At 43.4% G+C, this 17649-nt stretch overlaps 2 protein-coding genes across 2 annotated transcripts; one reads left to right on the top strand and one right to left on the bottom strand.

Moving 5' to 3' along the window:
• Positions 1-432: 432 nt before the first annotated feature.
• LOC120742708 (transmembrane protein 185A) lies at positions 433-6537 on the top strand. Its single transcript, XM_040046151.1, has 7 exons — positions 433-651; positions 1740-1916; positions 2843-3050; positions 3618-3701; positions 3820-3996; positions 4899-5022; positions 5384-6537. The coding sequence occupies exons 1-7, from the start codon at positions 614-616 to the stop codon at positions 5632-5634; spliced, it is 1059 nt and encodes a 352-aa protein (XP_039902085.1). The 5' UTR covers positions 433-613; the 3' UTR covers positions 5635-6537.
• Positions 6538-6978: 441 nt separating this feature from the next.
• LOC120742702 (crossover junction endonuclease MUS81-like) lies at positions 6979-17362 on the bottom strand. The gene is made up of 16 exons (XM_040046143.1): positions 17059-17362; positions 16454-16583; positions 14971-15059; positions 14667-14783; positions 14500-14580; positions 14315-14403; positions 13475-13657; positions 13203-13382; positions 12695-12822; positions 12483-12595; positions 12112-12231; positions 11402-11497; positions 10093-10221; positions 9903-10006; positions 8905-8988; positions 6979-8165 (listed from the first exon to the last, which is right to left on the bottom strand). Exons 1-16 carry the CDS (start codon positions 17197-17199, stop codon positions 8099-8101), a joined length of 1851 nt encoding a protein of 616 aa, XP_039902077.1. The 5' UTR covers positions 17200-17362; the 3' UTR covers positions 6979-8098.
• Between the last annotated feature and the right edge of the window lie 287 nt (positions 17363-17649).

The following is a 17649-nucleotide window of genomic DNA, read 5'->3' as shown; positions in this document are numbered from 1 at the left end:
CGAAAAAAAAAAAAGGGAAACTCACTGAGTCCAAGCACAGTGGAAAAAAATATATTATTTCTTAATAAGACTGACTAAAGTTTTCAGGAGCACAATCACTGTGTCATTATTTGAAAACACTGCAAAAGTTTTACATAAACGTCTCCTGTCTGATTGGATTTATTTAAAGAAGAGGGCGTCACTAAGTGACAATAAAGATTTGTGACCAGCAGGGAGGGGCTGTGTGCACACGAAGCCTCAAGAAACTTAGACGAAAAAAAAAACTTACATAAAAACAAATACCGGAAATCACTTTAGCAGAGACCTTGAATAATAATACAATTAGTAATAGTATAAAGAGCAGTAATGCTATTACTAGTTTAGTCTCTGTAGTTTTTCCTCCAGGTCATTAGGTGGCGATGATCCGGCCGATAAAATTAAATCACATGATTTCCGGCGGAACGTTAAGAAAAAATAACAAAACAGGGTGGTATGGCAAAGAGGTTGTGATGAAGCCAAGGCATAAAGCTCAGTTACCGTTGATATTACTATGTGTAGCGTTCGGATTAGGAGGTGAAGGAGCGGACACCGAGGGGAAGCCAATGTTAGCCAGTATCGCATTGTTTTGTGCACCATGAATTTACGAGGGCTCTTTCAGGACTTCAACCCCAGGTAACGTAGCTGCGTCTCAGCTAGCACCGTAGCTAGTTAGCATGGATTAAGTGTTCGGTGAGATCGTCTCTCTGCTGTTTGGAAAAGAGAGTAAAAAGCAGACTCATTATGCGTGTGGAAATCACGTTCTCTGGTTTCTGGTTAACCTACAGGGATACCTCTCAATAAAGTAACTAATGCTAACTAAAACCTAACCAAGGCCCGGCTAGCAGGCTAGCTGTTACCACCGATGATTTGCTAGTTAAAGACAATTTAGTGTTGTCTACAGTGGATTGTGGCTCTAGTTGTGTTATGTTTCCTTTTGTTTCAATTGCCACTTTTCGGTAAAAAAAAAAACCCAAAACAAATAAAGCGAAAATAAAAAATGATTAAAATAAAATTATTTGGCATTTGTGCACATATAGTAGGTAGGTATGGGTACACAAGAAATACTGTGTTCTAAAATGTAACCAAAATTTTATTTGTTAAAGTTGTTCTTATGTTGACCTGCTTTTCTTAAATTGGAGCAAGTTTGTCCACATGATTGCTGACAGCTAAGACTCAATACCCTACATACTGCACTCAACATATCTACCAAACTACCTGTCAAAAAACAAGAAAACAAAGTTTTAGAAATCTGTCAAAAACTATTCTAAGCTCTAAGGCAGGGGTGTCTGACTCCAGGCCGCTAGGGCCAGAGTCTGCAGGCTCTAGATATCACCTTGGGTCAACACACCTGAATCAAATGATTGGTTCATTACCAGGCCTCTGGAGAACTTCAGGACATGTTGAGGAGGTAATTTAGCCATTTGAATCAGCTGTGTTGGATCAAGGACACATCTGAAACCTGCAGGACCCTCGAGGCCTGGAGTTCGACACCTCTGCTCTAAGCATTAACCATTACACAAAGTTTTAAAAAGGATTTTTGTAATTACCATTGGGTTATGGCAGTTGTGGTATAAACCTGTCTAATACAGTTGTTAAGCATCTTATAATAAATTTTCAAGTGGGGAAAATGAGCTTTCCATATTTGCCTTTAACTATAAAAACTGCAAAGCTGCATCTTTTTTCATCATCATGTCTTTCATTTTTCCTCTCTTCTGTTGCAGCAAGTTCCTAATCTATTCTTGCCTGCTGCTCTTCTCCGTGTTGCTGTCCTTGAGGCTGGATGGAGTTATCCAGTGGAGCTACTGGGCTGTGTTTACGCCAATATGGCTGTGGAAGCTGTTGGTCATCATCGGGGCGTCCGTGGGCACCGGAGTCTGGGCCCACAACCCTCAGTACAGGTTAGACTCTCTCACTTGTATGTGAATTGGTAGTTAGAGTGTAGACTGTCTGTAAAAAGATAGACGTTCACTATTGCTTAGTGAAGTCCCCTTGTGAAGCTTTTCCTCAGGCTCTGTTTTATTTTTGTAGTCATTTTTACAATTCATATTTTATTCAGTCTGACCTGAGTGTAGTGATTGAACCTGTAAAGTAAATAATGGAAGTGTTTACTGGGGTAACAGAGCGAGGGAAGCGGGGCAGTTTTCCCAAAGTCTCCTGTAGCATCAGAAATCTTTTTTGCAAGCAGAGGAGTTGTTGCCTGCTGGACAGTGAAAAGAATGCAGGGTCGGCTTCACTTTCTCAGAGAGAAGCTCTGTCCATCTATTCTTACTGTCTGTGGTTTAAAGTAACTAGCAGACCCTGAACTGTGCACAGCTCTTTGCATTGGTGTTAGGTAAACAACTGTATACTGTTACATTTACCAGAGCAGTACTGATTTTTAGAGTGATGAATTTGTTAGACAAAAATAAATATGCAAATATGATGATGCTCACCCAGACTTCATCTTCTTATTGTTGTCGTCTCGTTTTAGACTTAAATCAGTGGCTTATTTTGATCATTTGACAGATATAATCAGCGGTCGCTGGTCTGTACTACAAATATTAAAATTTGGGCTGACAGTTAAAATTCATAGCTTAACGAACGTGGCATGTGAACACAGTCATAAGTTTGTCACATGGTGCTCAATGTAACTGCCAATATTAATGATTTGTACACCCTATAAGGATGTTGACATTTCCATTACCCTGGGGAATGTTAATGAATTCATCTAGGAGAAGATTGGGAACATACGTTTAAGTATGGTGATAGCAGCAGCCCAGGTTCAGCTTGAATGCTGAGATCAGGGCACCTGAAGTGTTTTAACCTTTATGATGACCTCTGTCAGGGCTGAGGGGGAGACGTGTGTGGAGTTCAAGGCCATGCTGATAGCGGTGGGGCTCCACGTCCTGCTGTTGATGTTCGAGGTGCTGGTGTGCGATCGGGTAGCGAGAGGAAACTACTTCTGGCTTCTCGTCTTCATGCCACTCTTCTTTGTGTCACCCGTTTCCGTAGCAGCGTGCGTCTGGGGGTTTAGACACGACCGCTCTCTTGAGGTAAGGCGTCTGATTTTTATGAGGAAACTCAGAAACTATGATCGCAAAATATCACAAAACTACACTTTTCCAGCTGTTTGTCAAGATTCAGTGTCAAAAGATACAACAGTGAGGGGTTTGTATTTTTGTTATCCTCAAATGTTTTATTCATCAATCTTTAGTCAGTCGTTTGAATTAAAGCCTGATCCGTGTCTGAAGTCTTCTGCATACTGTTCTTGCATTATCAGACTCAACTCAGGCAAAGTTGCACTTTTTTAAACATCGTGTATGAAAAAGCAAGAAATGGTCTTACGGGTAGTGCTTTCTGTGAGTTGAAGGTGTTCATGACATGTGAAGGTCTTGGGTTTGAATCCACTGGCCAGCTGTGAAGTGTTTGCATGTTCTCCCAATGCCGGCGTAACTCTTGGTCTCCAACAACACTGGTTGTTTTTGTTGCATCTTCTGCATGGCTTTAAATCCCACTGAGAGTGTTCATATGTAGGATGCGTGTAACAGAATAGGCAGTTTAATAAAAGTACAGTCCTGAACTTCTGTCCTGATTGTTTCTCCCTGTCTTCCTCTCCTCAGCTGGAGGTGTTGTGTTCAGTAAATATTCTGCAGTTCATCTTCATCGCTCTGAAGCTGGACAAGATCATCAACTGGCCTTGGCTGGTGAGGCACACAAAACATGCCACTTATTGTGCTTCCATTGTGACCACAATCTGTGCTGGTCCTGAAGCCCTCTTTGAACTTGCTTTAATGAAACCCTGCCTGTGTTTGTGTGCTGCAGGTGGTGTGTGTCCCACTGTGGATCCTCATGTCCTTCCTGTGCCTTGTTGTCCTTTACTACATCATCTGGTCAGTCCTCTTTCTCCGCTCCATCGACATCATCGCCGAGCAGCGGCGAACTCACATCACCATGGCGATCAGCTGGATGACTATCGTCGTACCGCTTCTCACATTTGAGGTGAGGCGTGAAGTCTGCATCATCTCGTGTTGTTTAAAATGGCTAGCTGTTTGGTCTCCAATGTAAAGGCCAAGACTCAGCAGTCCATCTGCATCTTAAGGACAAAGGTCACTCTTTCAAGGATGCCAACGTTCACATTTTGGACAGAGAGGACAGATGGTTTGAGAGAGGAGTGAAAGAAGCCATCTATGTCCACTGTGAGCGACCATCTTTGAACAGAGGCGGTGGTTTATGACACCAACTCTCTGCCATCTATAATCCAGTTTTGAGATCCCTTCCCAGAGGCCTTAACGCCCACTCACATCCTGGGCCATCTGACCTCAGGAAATCACATGATAGTGTGGGCTAGGTTTCCCAGTGAGCTCACCTGAAACCCTGGCTGATTGTGACCTACACCCGTTTTCACATCTAGGCTTATGTGATTAGGTAGAGGATCATCAGGGGGTCCTTTTGTCCCTCTCGGGGGGGAAACTCCCACTAGGTTTAAATCTGGGACTCTCCATCATTTGATCCCAGAACTGAAAAAGCTTCTCGGATGAGAGGTGAAACGTCTTCAAGCAACTTAAAGAAGTCCAGACGCTTTTCTTTGTAAGCTCCGTAGACTCTTACAGTCTTTGGCTCATGCTCGTCTTCTTTCTTTTCATCTTTCTTGTTTTTTAATAAATACAAACTAAAATATATTGTAAAGCGAGCTGGAGAGAATGGCGAATAAAAAGCCTTGCGAACTAAGGCACAGTTGAACAGTCTAAAGTGGGCTGTGAACCACGCTCAGCGCAGGCACTTAGACCATAAAGACAGACGCTCCTGTGGTGTCTGGTTGGTAGAGTCAAAAATCGCTGCACACATGCATGTTTTTTCCTCCCAGCAGCAGGATGTCTGATAACATTCACATGTCTTTACAGATCCTTCTGGTGCACAAGCTAGACGGTCACAACAGCCTGAGCTACGTGTGCGTGTTCGTCCCTCTGTGGCTCTCCCTGCTCACACTCATGGCCACCACCTTCGGCCAAAAGGGAGGAAACCACTGTGAGTATCTGCAGCTGGACTTGTGGTCCCTGCTGCTGCTGCTGTTTCAGAAATCCCACAACTTTCCCTTAATATAGCTTCATTAAAACTTTTCTCTTTCGATGTTTGTCATTTCTCGGACTCCAGCAAATAATGTTCTATGAAGCTGCTGGTTCTGTAAATCATTTGGTCTGTAAAATGTGAGGAAAAATAAATGAAAAGATTATATTTTGACTCTTTGATTGACCTGAGAGTAAATGAGAGGAGGGTAAATTTCCTTTTAATTATTTATGTGGTCATATTTTAATAATATTAAACTTTGTTTGCAAATCAAAAGCTTTTCATTGTTTCTCTCTTCTGCTCCGTCCTTATTTCCGATCAGGGTGGTTCGGCATCCGGAAGGACTTCTGCCACTTTCTGCTGGAGCTCCTTCCCTTCCTGCGAGAGTACGGCAACGTGTCCTATGACCTTCAACGTAGTGAGGACCCCGAGGCGGCCGAGGATCTGCCCGTCCCTGAACCGCCGCCAAAGATTGCCCCCATGTTCCACAAGAAGACCGGCGTGGTGATCACGCAGAGCCCCGGGAAATACTTCGTCCCGCCACCCAAACTCTGCATCGACATGCCGGACTAATGGCGGGTCAAAGCATGAGCAGTCGTGGGTGCCGAACTAAAAAAGCCAAAACCGCTTCAGAGACTGTTTCTTTTGTTTTGTTTTAAATCCACTCTCCACTGAAGGATTTTGGCCCCCCCACCCTGAACTGTGCATCAGCATGCCCAGCACGGGCAATCCACCTGAACTAAAACGGCGATGGATCCAAGATCCCCGCTGTCCTCCTGACTTGCTGCCTTTAAAGGGTGAAATCGTGGAACCCACAAGGGGACAGCTTTGTTTTTCACCTCTCGCTGGAGCCACACTGTTGTTGCTGACTCCCAGTTGTATCCGTGGTGAGGAAACATCCAAGACTCTATTGGATCTAAACTTCAGGGTGACATGATGCTGACATCAGTGAGAACTGGATGCGTGTAGACTTCAAATGTTCGCTCTGAACTGCTGTAGATCTTTGCTTTATGTTCAGAGGATGTCAAAATCAACACTTTTTGGGTTTGTGACGGGGACCATTGGAGAGGCTCCATACAGGGATCAATGTAACCCGGTCCTTTCAATTCTCTCTTCATTATTTAGGTGTAAAAAAAAAAAAAAAAAAACAAGGGTGTGGGGCTCAGAGGAAAAGTTTCTATCTTTTTTGTTCAGGGCTGCCTTGGAGCAATACTTGTGTGTCAGTGCATTGAAGCAGCTGTTGGGCTGCTTTCTGATTGCACATTTGGAGAAAAGATTCACAGGGCTTATATGTAGGGCTGTGCAAAACTACACGATCCCCAATACTCTGCCCCAAACATGCAAGTTGTTTAAACGAATTAGTTTGGCTAAGAGGGAACTTCTTCACAGCCACCCCAAACGGGAGGAAAGAGTAAAGTTCTGTTTTCCAAAGCGTTCGTGCACTCTGCAAGCATTGCTTTAAGACTACCCTTGAAGGAAAAAAAAGCATCTTTTCTTTAAAAAGAAAAGGAAATAGCACTTTGTTACTATGTTCCAGGAGGAACCCAGTTTGAGTTGTTGGATTTTTCTATTCCTGTTTAGTTTTTGTTTTGTAAATAACACAACTTGTCAAGTTAGGGACCATAGCGGTGACGAGAGTGGGTGGGGTAAAAAAGTAAACGCCAATCATGCACTCCTGATTTTTGATTGGCTGTGCAATCTTTCTACCATCCTCAATCTTATGAATGCAATCTGTGTGACTGCAATTTTAAGGTGATGTAGCATCCTTAACATTAAACTGACAGCTTGGGTTTTTGATTGAAGAAGTAAGGAGTTGAGCAGAGTTTAGAAGCTAACACATATCTGCATTAAGTCTAACCGAGAAAATAAAAATCTTGACCTGTTCAGGAGATAAAGACAGCGTGCCCTCCCCTCTTCTTTTTTTTAAACTCTCCCTTCTATGCTGCCATTACCTTTTCTTCTCGTCATTGCTGGGGGATTGTCAGGTGTCACTAAACATACCGGGTTTTTGTTGTCTGTATATTTATTTCAGAATTAAACTGAGAAAGTAATCCAGCCCTGAATTATTCTTCACTGTGATCGTGCCACAAACAGTTCCCGTGCTGCGCTCTGGTCTAACAGTGCTTCAGTCGGCATGCAGCAGTCTGTCTCTGCCTCTTGGATCACTGATTGACTTCTTTCTGTAAAGTGGGTGAATGTCAGAGATCGATTCTATGGGTCTGACACTGAAATATGATATTCATTGTTTTCTGGGATTAAACTCCATTGTCACAAGACAGAGCGATGTCACATCATGTTTTGTTTTTGGGCCGGAGGTCCATGGAGAAAAAAAAAAAAAAAAATAGTATCTTTAGGATCTTCACCAGCAGCCCATCACAAAATACGTTTGTCCTTATTTCTTTAGTCGACTCTATTAAAAATGGTAAAGAGGACACAGTTTACCAGGAATAAAAGTATTCTTGCACCAACAAGTTGACTCCCAAGCTGATTCCCTTAGTTGACGTAGCATGTGTCAGCATTGGTGTGTCCTTAAAAAAATTTGAGAAAACTTGGTAAGTGAAGGACCAAAGAAGCAACAGGCCTAAAAAAACTAGAGTTGATGAGCGGTATCCGTAGTTACGTCCTTAAGAAATTCAATCATTTAATTTCATTTAAATAGCGCGAATTCAAACAACTGAAGACCTCCTGGGTACGCAGGCTCCACTCCCATTAGTGTGCACGAATGAGCAGTAACGCTGGACAAGCTGGAAAGGTGCAAGCTGGCTTACAGCTTTAAGACTTCAGCGTCTGGGCACTGGATTTGGATTCTGACTAGAAAAAGTTAAGTGTTATTTAAAATAAACTTTATTTGTGCACTAATGGGCTGTGTGAACTTCTTCAAACAGGAATCTTTTATTAATATCAAAATATAGCAGTGTCTTGACTTTTATATACACTTTTACATAATCATACTCAAAATGATGCTGTTCAAGTAAAGGAGGACCTAAAAGTTAATGACTGTATAATTCACATTGTTGAGTATACTTTGGGACCACCTTCATGTCAGAGCTCCTTGTGTACAGTAGAGCTGATAAACTGTTCTGCTCAAAGCTGGACCCAGGTTCCTGAAAAACAAGCCAACAGGAGAAAGCATGAAGCATTCACACACACACCCAAGGCACTGTAGTGGTTTGTGGTGGTCAAAGTATCAACACTGGAAGTTCATGACATTGATTAAACCTCTCTTGTAATTCTTCCATCGCTACCTTTCTCTCCACAGCCATGCTAATCCAGTTGCGTATTAATATTCTCTCCAGTGTGTCCACCATGAACAAGTTCGACTTATTGCCGGCAATCTGAACAAAGCTCTCATTACACTTGTACAGGGATCAGAAAGTCAGATATTCTATACTTGTACTGTGAGAGGTCAAATGTCTTCTCCACGTCTGCCAAACAGATGCAGACTGGCTCTGAATTTAAGCCACATTATTTTTCTTGAAGCTGAGGTTGAACTAGTCGATCCAGCACCCTGCCACAGACCTTCCATCAAAGCTGATCTTCCTCAACACACCCTCCGGTCCCCTTTCTTCCAAAAGGGGGAACGCCACTCCAGTCAAAGGGCACTTTGTATCACATCCACTATACCACAGCATACGCAGGAAGCTTCTTTCCCTTCCTGACGTGTCTGTCAGAATCACTTCAAGACTGACAAAAAGTTTTATTCCATTGCCTTTCCAAACTCCTGCTGCAGCCATATTTCTGCCTATGAGCCCCTTCCTCAGGCCTGGCATCTCTGGTCACACTCAAATACTACAAACACCACTGGAAGAAGCCAGGAAAAAATGTGAAACTGTATTTACAAACCTTTTGAGCTTCCCGTATCGGATCGAGGAGAGGAGTTTCTCTTTCTCTGCTTCACTTGCGCACTGTTCATATGCTGTCAGAAGACTGAAAATGACAGAAAAGACAAAGATTTAATAAATAGTCCTTCATATCTTACATTAGTGTGACTGCTCTGACATATTTAGTTATTTTGTTCTGTGGCCACGCTATTCACTCAGCATCTAAAATATCCAGATGGCCAGTATCAGTACCCTACTGCCATACTGATTTTTTTTAAACATCAGGTGCAGATCTTTTAAATATTCCTGCAATCAGATCCACATATCCTGAGGGTGCCTTCAGTTAGTGTGTTTTTTTGGAACAAGCTGCCTGCTGATCAGAGATCAATTAAATCTGTGCCGATTACAGATGTGCACAATACACTCCAGACAAAGAAGAAGAAAAACAAGCCACACACTAAACGATATGATGTGAAAATGCATTAATGCAAAAGATGTATTATTAAAATATGGCAACTACCTCAACAAAAATTTAAACTTGAAATGATAACAAAACAATAGATCATCCATCCGTCCACCCGTTCTGAGCCCTTCCCAAATGACTGAACTCCTCACCCCATCTCTAAGAGAAAGCCCAGCCACCCTTTGGAGAAAGCTCATTTCTGCCGCTTGTCTCCATGATTTCGTTCTTTTACGTTCAAAATAACTAATAACAAACAAATTAACAGAATTCTCTACAACAGCTCCACCTGGTGGCAGACGGCCACACTGGTCATCATTTAAAATGTTAACAGACTAAAGCTGCTTGTTGATTTGATTGTACACTTCTTTATGACGCACAGGAGGAAATAGCCCTAATCTAACAGGCAGCGACAATAGATAAGGAACTGTAACTATTGGAGATCATAATCCCTCCTGGTCTTTATTTTTCGTCTCTCTCTTGGCTGTTAACTTAAGATAAAAGCAAATCAGGAACCCCGGTGAGCTGTGGAGTATGCAGTATACTGTACTACCAGCTACCTGTGTGGCGTGCTGTAGTGTTCCAGTATAGCAGCTGCTTTGTCTCCAGACAATCCGCTGATCTGCATCAGCTGTCTGGCAAACACTTCTCTCACCGTCTGACACTACAGGGCAAGAAAGAGTGAAGCCAGGATTAGAGACGATCACCAAGACAACCAGTTTAATTCAGGCTTTTGAAGCAGATTCACACCTTGTTTTTGACTGCACCGTGGTTGAACTCTGCAAAAGACATAAGGGAGCAGGAGGGGAGCCCTCTCTCCTCTTCGTCACTGCCTCCATCGCCCTCCAGCTCTCTGGAGCGACAGATCAGCGTTCGGTTCTGAAAAAGGTTTAAACAGGAAAAAAGCAAAAGTTACAGTTAAGAAAGATGTAAGGCTGATTTTATGTTATGTTAACAGTAACATGATCCTCATGGCCCAACTAACAAGTGTTGTCATGCAGTAGAGACGTGCGCACAGGTGGAAACTGGTGCTGCCTAATCCCAATGTGACAGCATATATTCAGATGTAAATCTTACCAGCATCGACACAGTGGGAAACGAGGATGAAACACTTGCAAGGTTTCATGCACCTTTTGACTGTGGTTGACTGCACCACCCAGTGGCCAGAGGTGGTCCCCTTGCCATCCACAACTCCGGCGGTGGTGTCCAGGGCATTTTGGACAAATTGGTTTTCGCGTTTCAGTTCATTACAGAGCTTTAGTCTGCCATGACTGACGGGGGGTCAGGATCCACCGCACCACTGCAGATGACCCACAAGCTAACAGGATGTGCGAGCAGCTTCACAGGTCGCTTAAGGCTGTGCTCCATGCTTCTCTAACAGATGGCAACTGGGTTGGACCACCTCCAGTGGGCTTTTGCTGGGGCTGCGCTCTGCAGTTAAGGAGGATCTTGGTGCCCCCACCCCAGTGCTTTGATTCAAGTGGACTTGCTTCGTGCTCCTGGTCTGGTGCACCTTTGCCCAAAAGACTTCAGAAACTTTAGAAAGTTTGTTTTCGTCAGGCATGATGCCCATAGGACACCATGCGTCTGAGACTCGACATAGGGAGACTATATGTGTTGATACACTTAAACCCGCACACATTATTGCGGACAATCAAGTAGTGACGGCCCAGGTCACCCGCCGCAGCCGCCCACCTTCCACAGGGTTAAGGGTTTTCCCCCTAAGAGCACCGCTCAACCGACAGAGCTCGAGTTTTCTTCAGCCTTTCCTGACCGCCCACACCAGCCTCATTCTCAGGACAGAGCTTCCTCTACCAGTTCTCTGCCTCCCAGGTTCAGCCGTTTGCTTAAGCCCAGGGTCCTGGACTAATGGGAGACCCCACTGGGTGTTGGGAGGGGGAAGCACCACTAGGTGGCTCCACTCACACCCAGTGTGTTAGAGTTTTCACGCCTTGAGTGTTCAGCTGTGTGAAGCCCAGATTAAAATATTGGGCTCTCTCATGTCGCCCTTACATAACTCCACAATGTAAAATTGGAACATGTATCTTTTTGTGTTTACCTGGTACAGTTTAGTCAGGAATCGTGTCATGATGGTGAGGTACGCCGCCGACTCCCTCACATCCTGCACTCTCTTCACAAAGAAACCGTCAACCACCTAACACACACACACACACACACACTATGTAAATACCATACACATAAAACATGGTTATTTTTTAGTTAAAAGTCGAGGTTAGAAAATAACTATGTTGTGTGTTTTGTGTGTTTATTTGTTATGGCGCTGGTCATTAATGTAGCTCAGAGCCAGACGAGCAATGCTGTGATTACATCTAATCATGATACGAATGGTAAAAAAAAATTAATGAAACTCAAATATCGGCAAGTTTCACAGATACGGTTGTAATTATTCAAAATAAATGTATCATTTGTCAGCAAAGAAACAAAAATTAGACAAAATATAAATCTACTGTCACTGGTCGCCTCACTAGCTACACCTGCTCGACTGGTCTGACGTCTCTCAATTTCTGCTGCAACTTTCAGATGGAAAGATAAAAATTTAAAGTAAACAACAGGAAAGCATGAATCTTTCTCGCCAAAGTTTCGGGCTGATGATGTAAGGGTGTGGGGATATTTTCTTGGTACTTGGTATGGTAGAGATGCTACACAGGTGCCACAGCGCACCATCTTCTGATGGCTGCGTCCAGCAGGACACCACAACATTTGTTTCAGTTTGAGAGTGACCCATGTGGCCCCAAGTGTGCACTCTACCTGTGTGTTGACTATGGCCTGCTGCAGTGTAGTTTCAGGTAAGCTCAGGTGAGACGCAGCTGATCCACACTCCTCCACTAAATAGATGGGCTTATGAAGACCGCACCTCTTCAGTCGGAACTGATGGAGGGAAGAAAACAGACGAATGAACAAAAGCAGGAGGTGCTGCAGGCCGACGCGAGACGAGGAACAAGCACCGGGTTCTGATGATGTCACTACTTTATGTTTTCCAGTTCATACTCATGTAAATTGAACTCAGTCTGGGTTCATCTTGCTTGTAAAAAGCACAAATCATCACCTGTAATTTTGAAGGCGGCGTGCCACCTCACCGATTAATAACTGTATTGGACAAAACCGGGCTGCACACCGACCTTCTGTTCCCTGAAGCGTCCGTCGATGATGCTGCCGCACAGGTCGTCCATCCTCTTCCTCTCCACTATGTAGTCAAGGACCAGCTCCCTGCCTACAGGCGCTCGCAACTGACCTGAGACATAACAATCATCCCTGTAAGTTAAACAGGCGTGGCGCGGGATCCCTCCCATCAAACATCAACACTCCCACTCTCTCCTCCTGTATGTGTTACCTGCAACAGGTGCCACCTTTTCCCGAGCCACCCACAGGAAGTCCCCGACGTTTAGTTTCCTGATGTCAAAGTTGACTCCATTTCTCTGAAGCTCTTTCACCAGCTCCTGCTTGCGGTGATGACTCCCACTACATAACAAATAAATACATACACAATTCAATTTTATTTATTGAGGTGCTTCACATGGTAAGATAAAGATCCTACAATAATACGGTGAAAACCCAACAATCAGACGATCCCCTATGAGAAACCACATGGCGACAGTGGGAAGAAGAACTCCCTTTTAACAGGAAGAAACCTCGAGGACTGAACGGAGCACAACATGGTTGTAAGAGCAGTCATCGCATGAGAACACAGTAACAACAGTTAGGTCAGTAAATGTGAATGACTGTGATAAATACTGCTGATATTAATACACATATTTATACGTACACGGCTTTTAATATATTTAAATTCATCAGTAACATCAGTAGCGTGTTTCTTACATGTTAGAAGGCAGATCTCTTACCCAGTGGTCTCGATGAAGTCAACACAGAGCATAATTTCATACGTTCCGGGTAGGAGACATTCTGCGTTCGGCTTTCTGCTTGTCGTCATCGTCGTCTGTGAATCCTGTGGTTTCCCCGATGAACGCACGTCGTCCACGTCGCAGCTAACCTCAGTGACGGTGGGTTGTCTCTCTGCAGGGCTGTGAAAAGAAGAGGAATGCTTTATTCCAAGAGGGAAATAAAACAGGTAAAAATAAGGAGATGAGGATTCAATCTTTTAGTTTCCACTCACTGTATTCTGTTCTCCTCCTTCTCTTCTTCATCTTCATCACTACCAGTGAGGTCTACGACGGGATCGTCTTCCTCAGTCGCCTCTAACTCACTCCTAACCGCCTCTCTGTCCCCGTCTGTGTTCGTCTGCTCTGCGGATGCCAGTCGCTCGGCCAAAGTCAGACCTCCTTCTGTCAGAGAATACCTGAAAGAAGCACAAAGTTAGGTTATACGCAGGCAAAGAAAAAATACTGCATGGTGGATTACATCTTTGTGGTCGTTGGCAGAGTTTAAATAAAGTAGAGCTGAAACAGCAACAACTGTTAAGTTTTAGCAGCAAGTGCGACAACAAAAAGCAGCCAAGAAGCATCAACTTTGTCAAATACAGCAGAAGAGAGAGAGACTAGAAATTATTTGATTTGTTAACAGTCTGATTACTAAGTTGATCCTAATTTCAGTCAAAATTACACCGATTCTTTTTCTTCTTACCAAAGCAGATCATCTGCTTCCACCTCACCCTATCATCCTCCTCCAAAACCCTCTGCAGGTCCTCCTACACTACATCCATGAAGCACCTCTGTGGCCACCTTTCCTCCTGCCTGCCAGCTCCACATTCAGCATCTACTATCCATCTCAGCCCCACCTCTTTGTCTTCAAGCCTGAGACTTCAGCCTGTCCCTCTGATGCATTCATTCTAATCCTGTCCAAATAAGTCAAAAGCTTAATTTCTAAAAAACACGTTTTACTACCTAAATTAGCTGCACTTAAAACACTCAATACGAAAATAAGCCGACTTCTACAAGACTAAAAGAAAAGACGTGAGGTTACAGTAAAAGCACTGACACGCTTCAAGCAGCCGTACCTTGCAGGATTGTGAGTCTTTATCACCAGGTTCTTCTGGATCAGAGTGCTGACTGAGCTCCAGGCGGTGTACTTACTGCCTAAATCAGGCTGCAGACAGAGAAAATGAAGGATGGACACTTCACAAGAAGACGGCGTGCATGCAGACGGATGAAGAACACATGAGATCGAAGTGAAAGCACTCACCACAGTGAACGATTTGTCACAGAGATGCTGAGCTTCTGCCTGCAGCTCCATCTTAAACATGTAACCTTTACTACCAGGGACCTAGACAGAAAGCACACGGCGGTAATGAAACACCGGTTTAACACTGACTGATGCTGCAGTAGTTGGAAGAAAGAGGAAAAATCTACCTGAGTTTCTTTGTAAAGAGTCAGCAGCACAGCATAGCCCCCGGATCTCTTCTGGGGGACATACTCCCTCTTCTTCTTCCTCCCTCCATCCTTTCCTTGATCAACTGCAGCATTTTTCTATGAGGAAAAATAGTTACACACTGTAATGACAATGGAAACATCCCCTCATACTGCAAATATCTGGCTGAGGTTTTTTTTGTTGTCGTTTCTGATGCTTCTACTTTTACTGTAATCACAAAAAGCATTTATTGGTGTGAAGGAAAATATTTATTTCCATGAATCTCCTCTTTGTTTCCAACTTTACCTTTTTGGATGGAGCCAGGATGATGTTATTGTCTGATCGGCCAGGAGGGGGCGCTCCTTTGGGGAGAGCGTGTATAGAAGCGTCAGCACCTGGAGCAGAGGAACAGGTGAAGACACGGGAGCTGGGTAAACTGGTTGGTTTGTGATACGTGATTTTCACAGAGTAAATATCATTTAGAGGTCACTCGACAAGGCTCACACGTCTCTGCAATGGTCTGACCGAAGAACACGTTACCAGTTCCACTGATTATTTTTTATCTATTTTGGTTAACAACTCCCTAGTTTTACTAATCTCAGAATCTCTTTACAGAGTCCCACCACGATACCTTCTTTGTTTAGTGAGATGCTGTATAGTGAGAAATAAAAGAAGATTGCTTCAGTTTGCCATGTATTCTTTCAGCTCAATATATGTTGATGTTTGTTTGTTTTACAGGGTAAAATATACCTGACATTAATGATAATGTTACAAAACTGCTTTCAGTGATCTGGGGTTAAGCGTCCATTAAAAGCTCACTTCCTCTACTTTAAACAGACTAAATATTTGTTCCTTTAATGTTTTATGATTTGATGCAAAACTACAGACATTGAACACAACAAGTTTTATTGAGAGGTCAACAATTACATGAATACAAACTTCCAGATTTGCAAAGCAAACTTTGCAATGATGCATTTTTTGTATGATTTTCTACAGTTTTTCTCTTAATTCTACTTTTTAATCACAAGCTCATTTTGTTTGATTGCCTGATCATTGAGGACAAAAGCCAGAATGATCAGGCTCCATTATATCTGAAAAGAGCACTTCTCTCTCAGACTGCAGGCTTACTTGTGGTTCCTACGATAGGATTTAAAAGTAGAATGGGAGGCAGAGCCTTCAGCTTTCAGACCCCTCTTCTAATTAGACAGACACCCTATCTAATTATTAGTTTAGGCTTAAAACCTTCCTGTTTGATAAAGCAAATAGTTAGGGCTCGATCAGGTGACCCTGAATCATCCTTTAATAGTGCTTCTAAAAACTTCTAAAGAAAGGCTACTCTGGGACTTCCCATGATGCACTGAGCCTTTCTTCTCCACTCCTCTCTTTTCACTTCTGATGTTTTTAAATGCCACAACTGCATTTCTGAAACTTTTGTCTCGTCTCCCTCATAGTTAGTCCTTGGTCTCTTTGTGTTGCTAATGTCAGATGGCTGCCCTTTCCTGTCCCTGGTTCTGTCGGAGGTTTCTTCCTGTTAAAAGGGAGCTCTTCTTGACCACAGTTGCCAAGTGCTTGCTCATAGGGTATTGCCTGATTGTTCCTCCCTATCACTTTTAAAGTGCATTGAAGCGGCGGCTGTTGTTAATTGATGCTGTATAAAGAACTGAATTGAAACAGTGAAGAAAAGTAACACACAAGTACACATACAGTGAAATCTAGTCTAGTTCTGTGTTGTAAACATATTAGCGTGTGTTTTGGATCATTCTTATCCACCCATGCGTTTGCTTCTTACCGTTCTCTCTATAATACCGTTGCAGCTTTTCATCCAGTATCTTACAGATGCCGTCTCCGAAGTTTTGGAGGATCTTTGCCTCTTTGGCGTTCTTGAGCGGCAGTGGATATTTATTCAGAGAGTTGATGGCCTTAAAAAAGACAGCAGCACACAAAAATAAATAGAAATTAGCCATTTCTGCTTTCCTGGTGATTTATATCCCTTTTAATTCCACATTGTCCATCAAAAACGGAAAGCTTGTAGACACATGGAAGGATTTTATTTGTTATATTTGTCCACAGTGGTGGTTTGTGCACCTCACAGCAAGAAGGTTTATGGTTTGAACCTGCCAATCGCTAGAGCCTCTTTATATGTCGTCTGTGCCTGCATGCTTCCCTCTGGGTACTCCAGCATCCTCCCACAGTCCATGCATGCATTTCAGATTAACTGGTGTTTCTAAATTGACCTTGGGTGTGGCTGTGTCTGTGTGTTAGCCCAGTGGTGGACTGTCGGCCCAGGATGTACCCAGTGATAGCTGAGGTAGGCTTCCACCCAGAAACCAACTAGGATCCCTCTTCCTTTAAGGCGAGAGTGCTAACCCCTGCTAACCGCTACATCCTCTGTACCTTCTGGTAGGTGTACTGGATCTTCAGTCCTTTCTCCTTCGCCTCGTCCCGGAGCTCGGTGAGCCACTTGAGGAACAGCGGGTTCGGGCACGAGGGCAGGGCGCGTTTCCGACCCAACTGGACCGGCTCGGTGGCGGGCATCCCTCGGGATCTGTCGGGAAAAGCAGGAATCGATTTAGCCTGTGTAAGATAAAGTCAACCCCAAATAAAGTTTTTCAAACAAGCTACGGGAGCTCTGCGGGTTCAAAGACGTGTGTACAGACAGTTAGATCAGACAGAAATGTAAAGAGAAGTTGTGTGGATGTCCTATAATGCTGATTACCTTTCACTTGTTGACTAGGAACGGCTACTGGCGCCTTGTATTCAAAGACACAGCCCACTTCCTTGTTGACATATGTCACGTGACACAAAAGGGCCGGAAGACCCAAAGGTTCCTAATGTGACGAGTGGCCTCTAGCGGCAAAGGAGGCAATAATAGTATAATAGTGATATAATAAACCTGTAATCTGAAAAAACTTATTTTAAAATCCAACCTTATATTTAATAACTAAAGGCAACACAGAGACATTTTTTACCTTTATAAAAATATGA

The sequence above is a fragment of the Simochromis diagramma genome, unplaced genomic scaffold (genome assembly GCF_900408965.1).
Source record: "Simochromis diagramma unplaced genomic scaffold, fSimDia1.1 OVJJ01000338.1, whole genome shotgun sequence".
Lineage (NCBI taxonomy): Eukaryota > Metazoa > Chordata > Actinopteri > Cichliformes > Cichlidae > Simochromis > Simochromis diagramma.
Note: the sequence above shows the minus strand (reverse complement) of the source record. Positions and strands in the feature narration are given on the sequence as shown.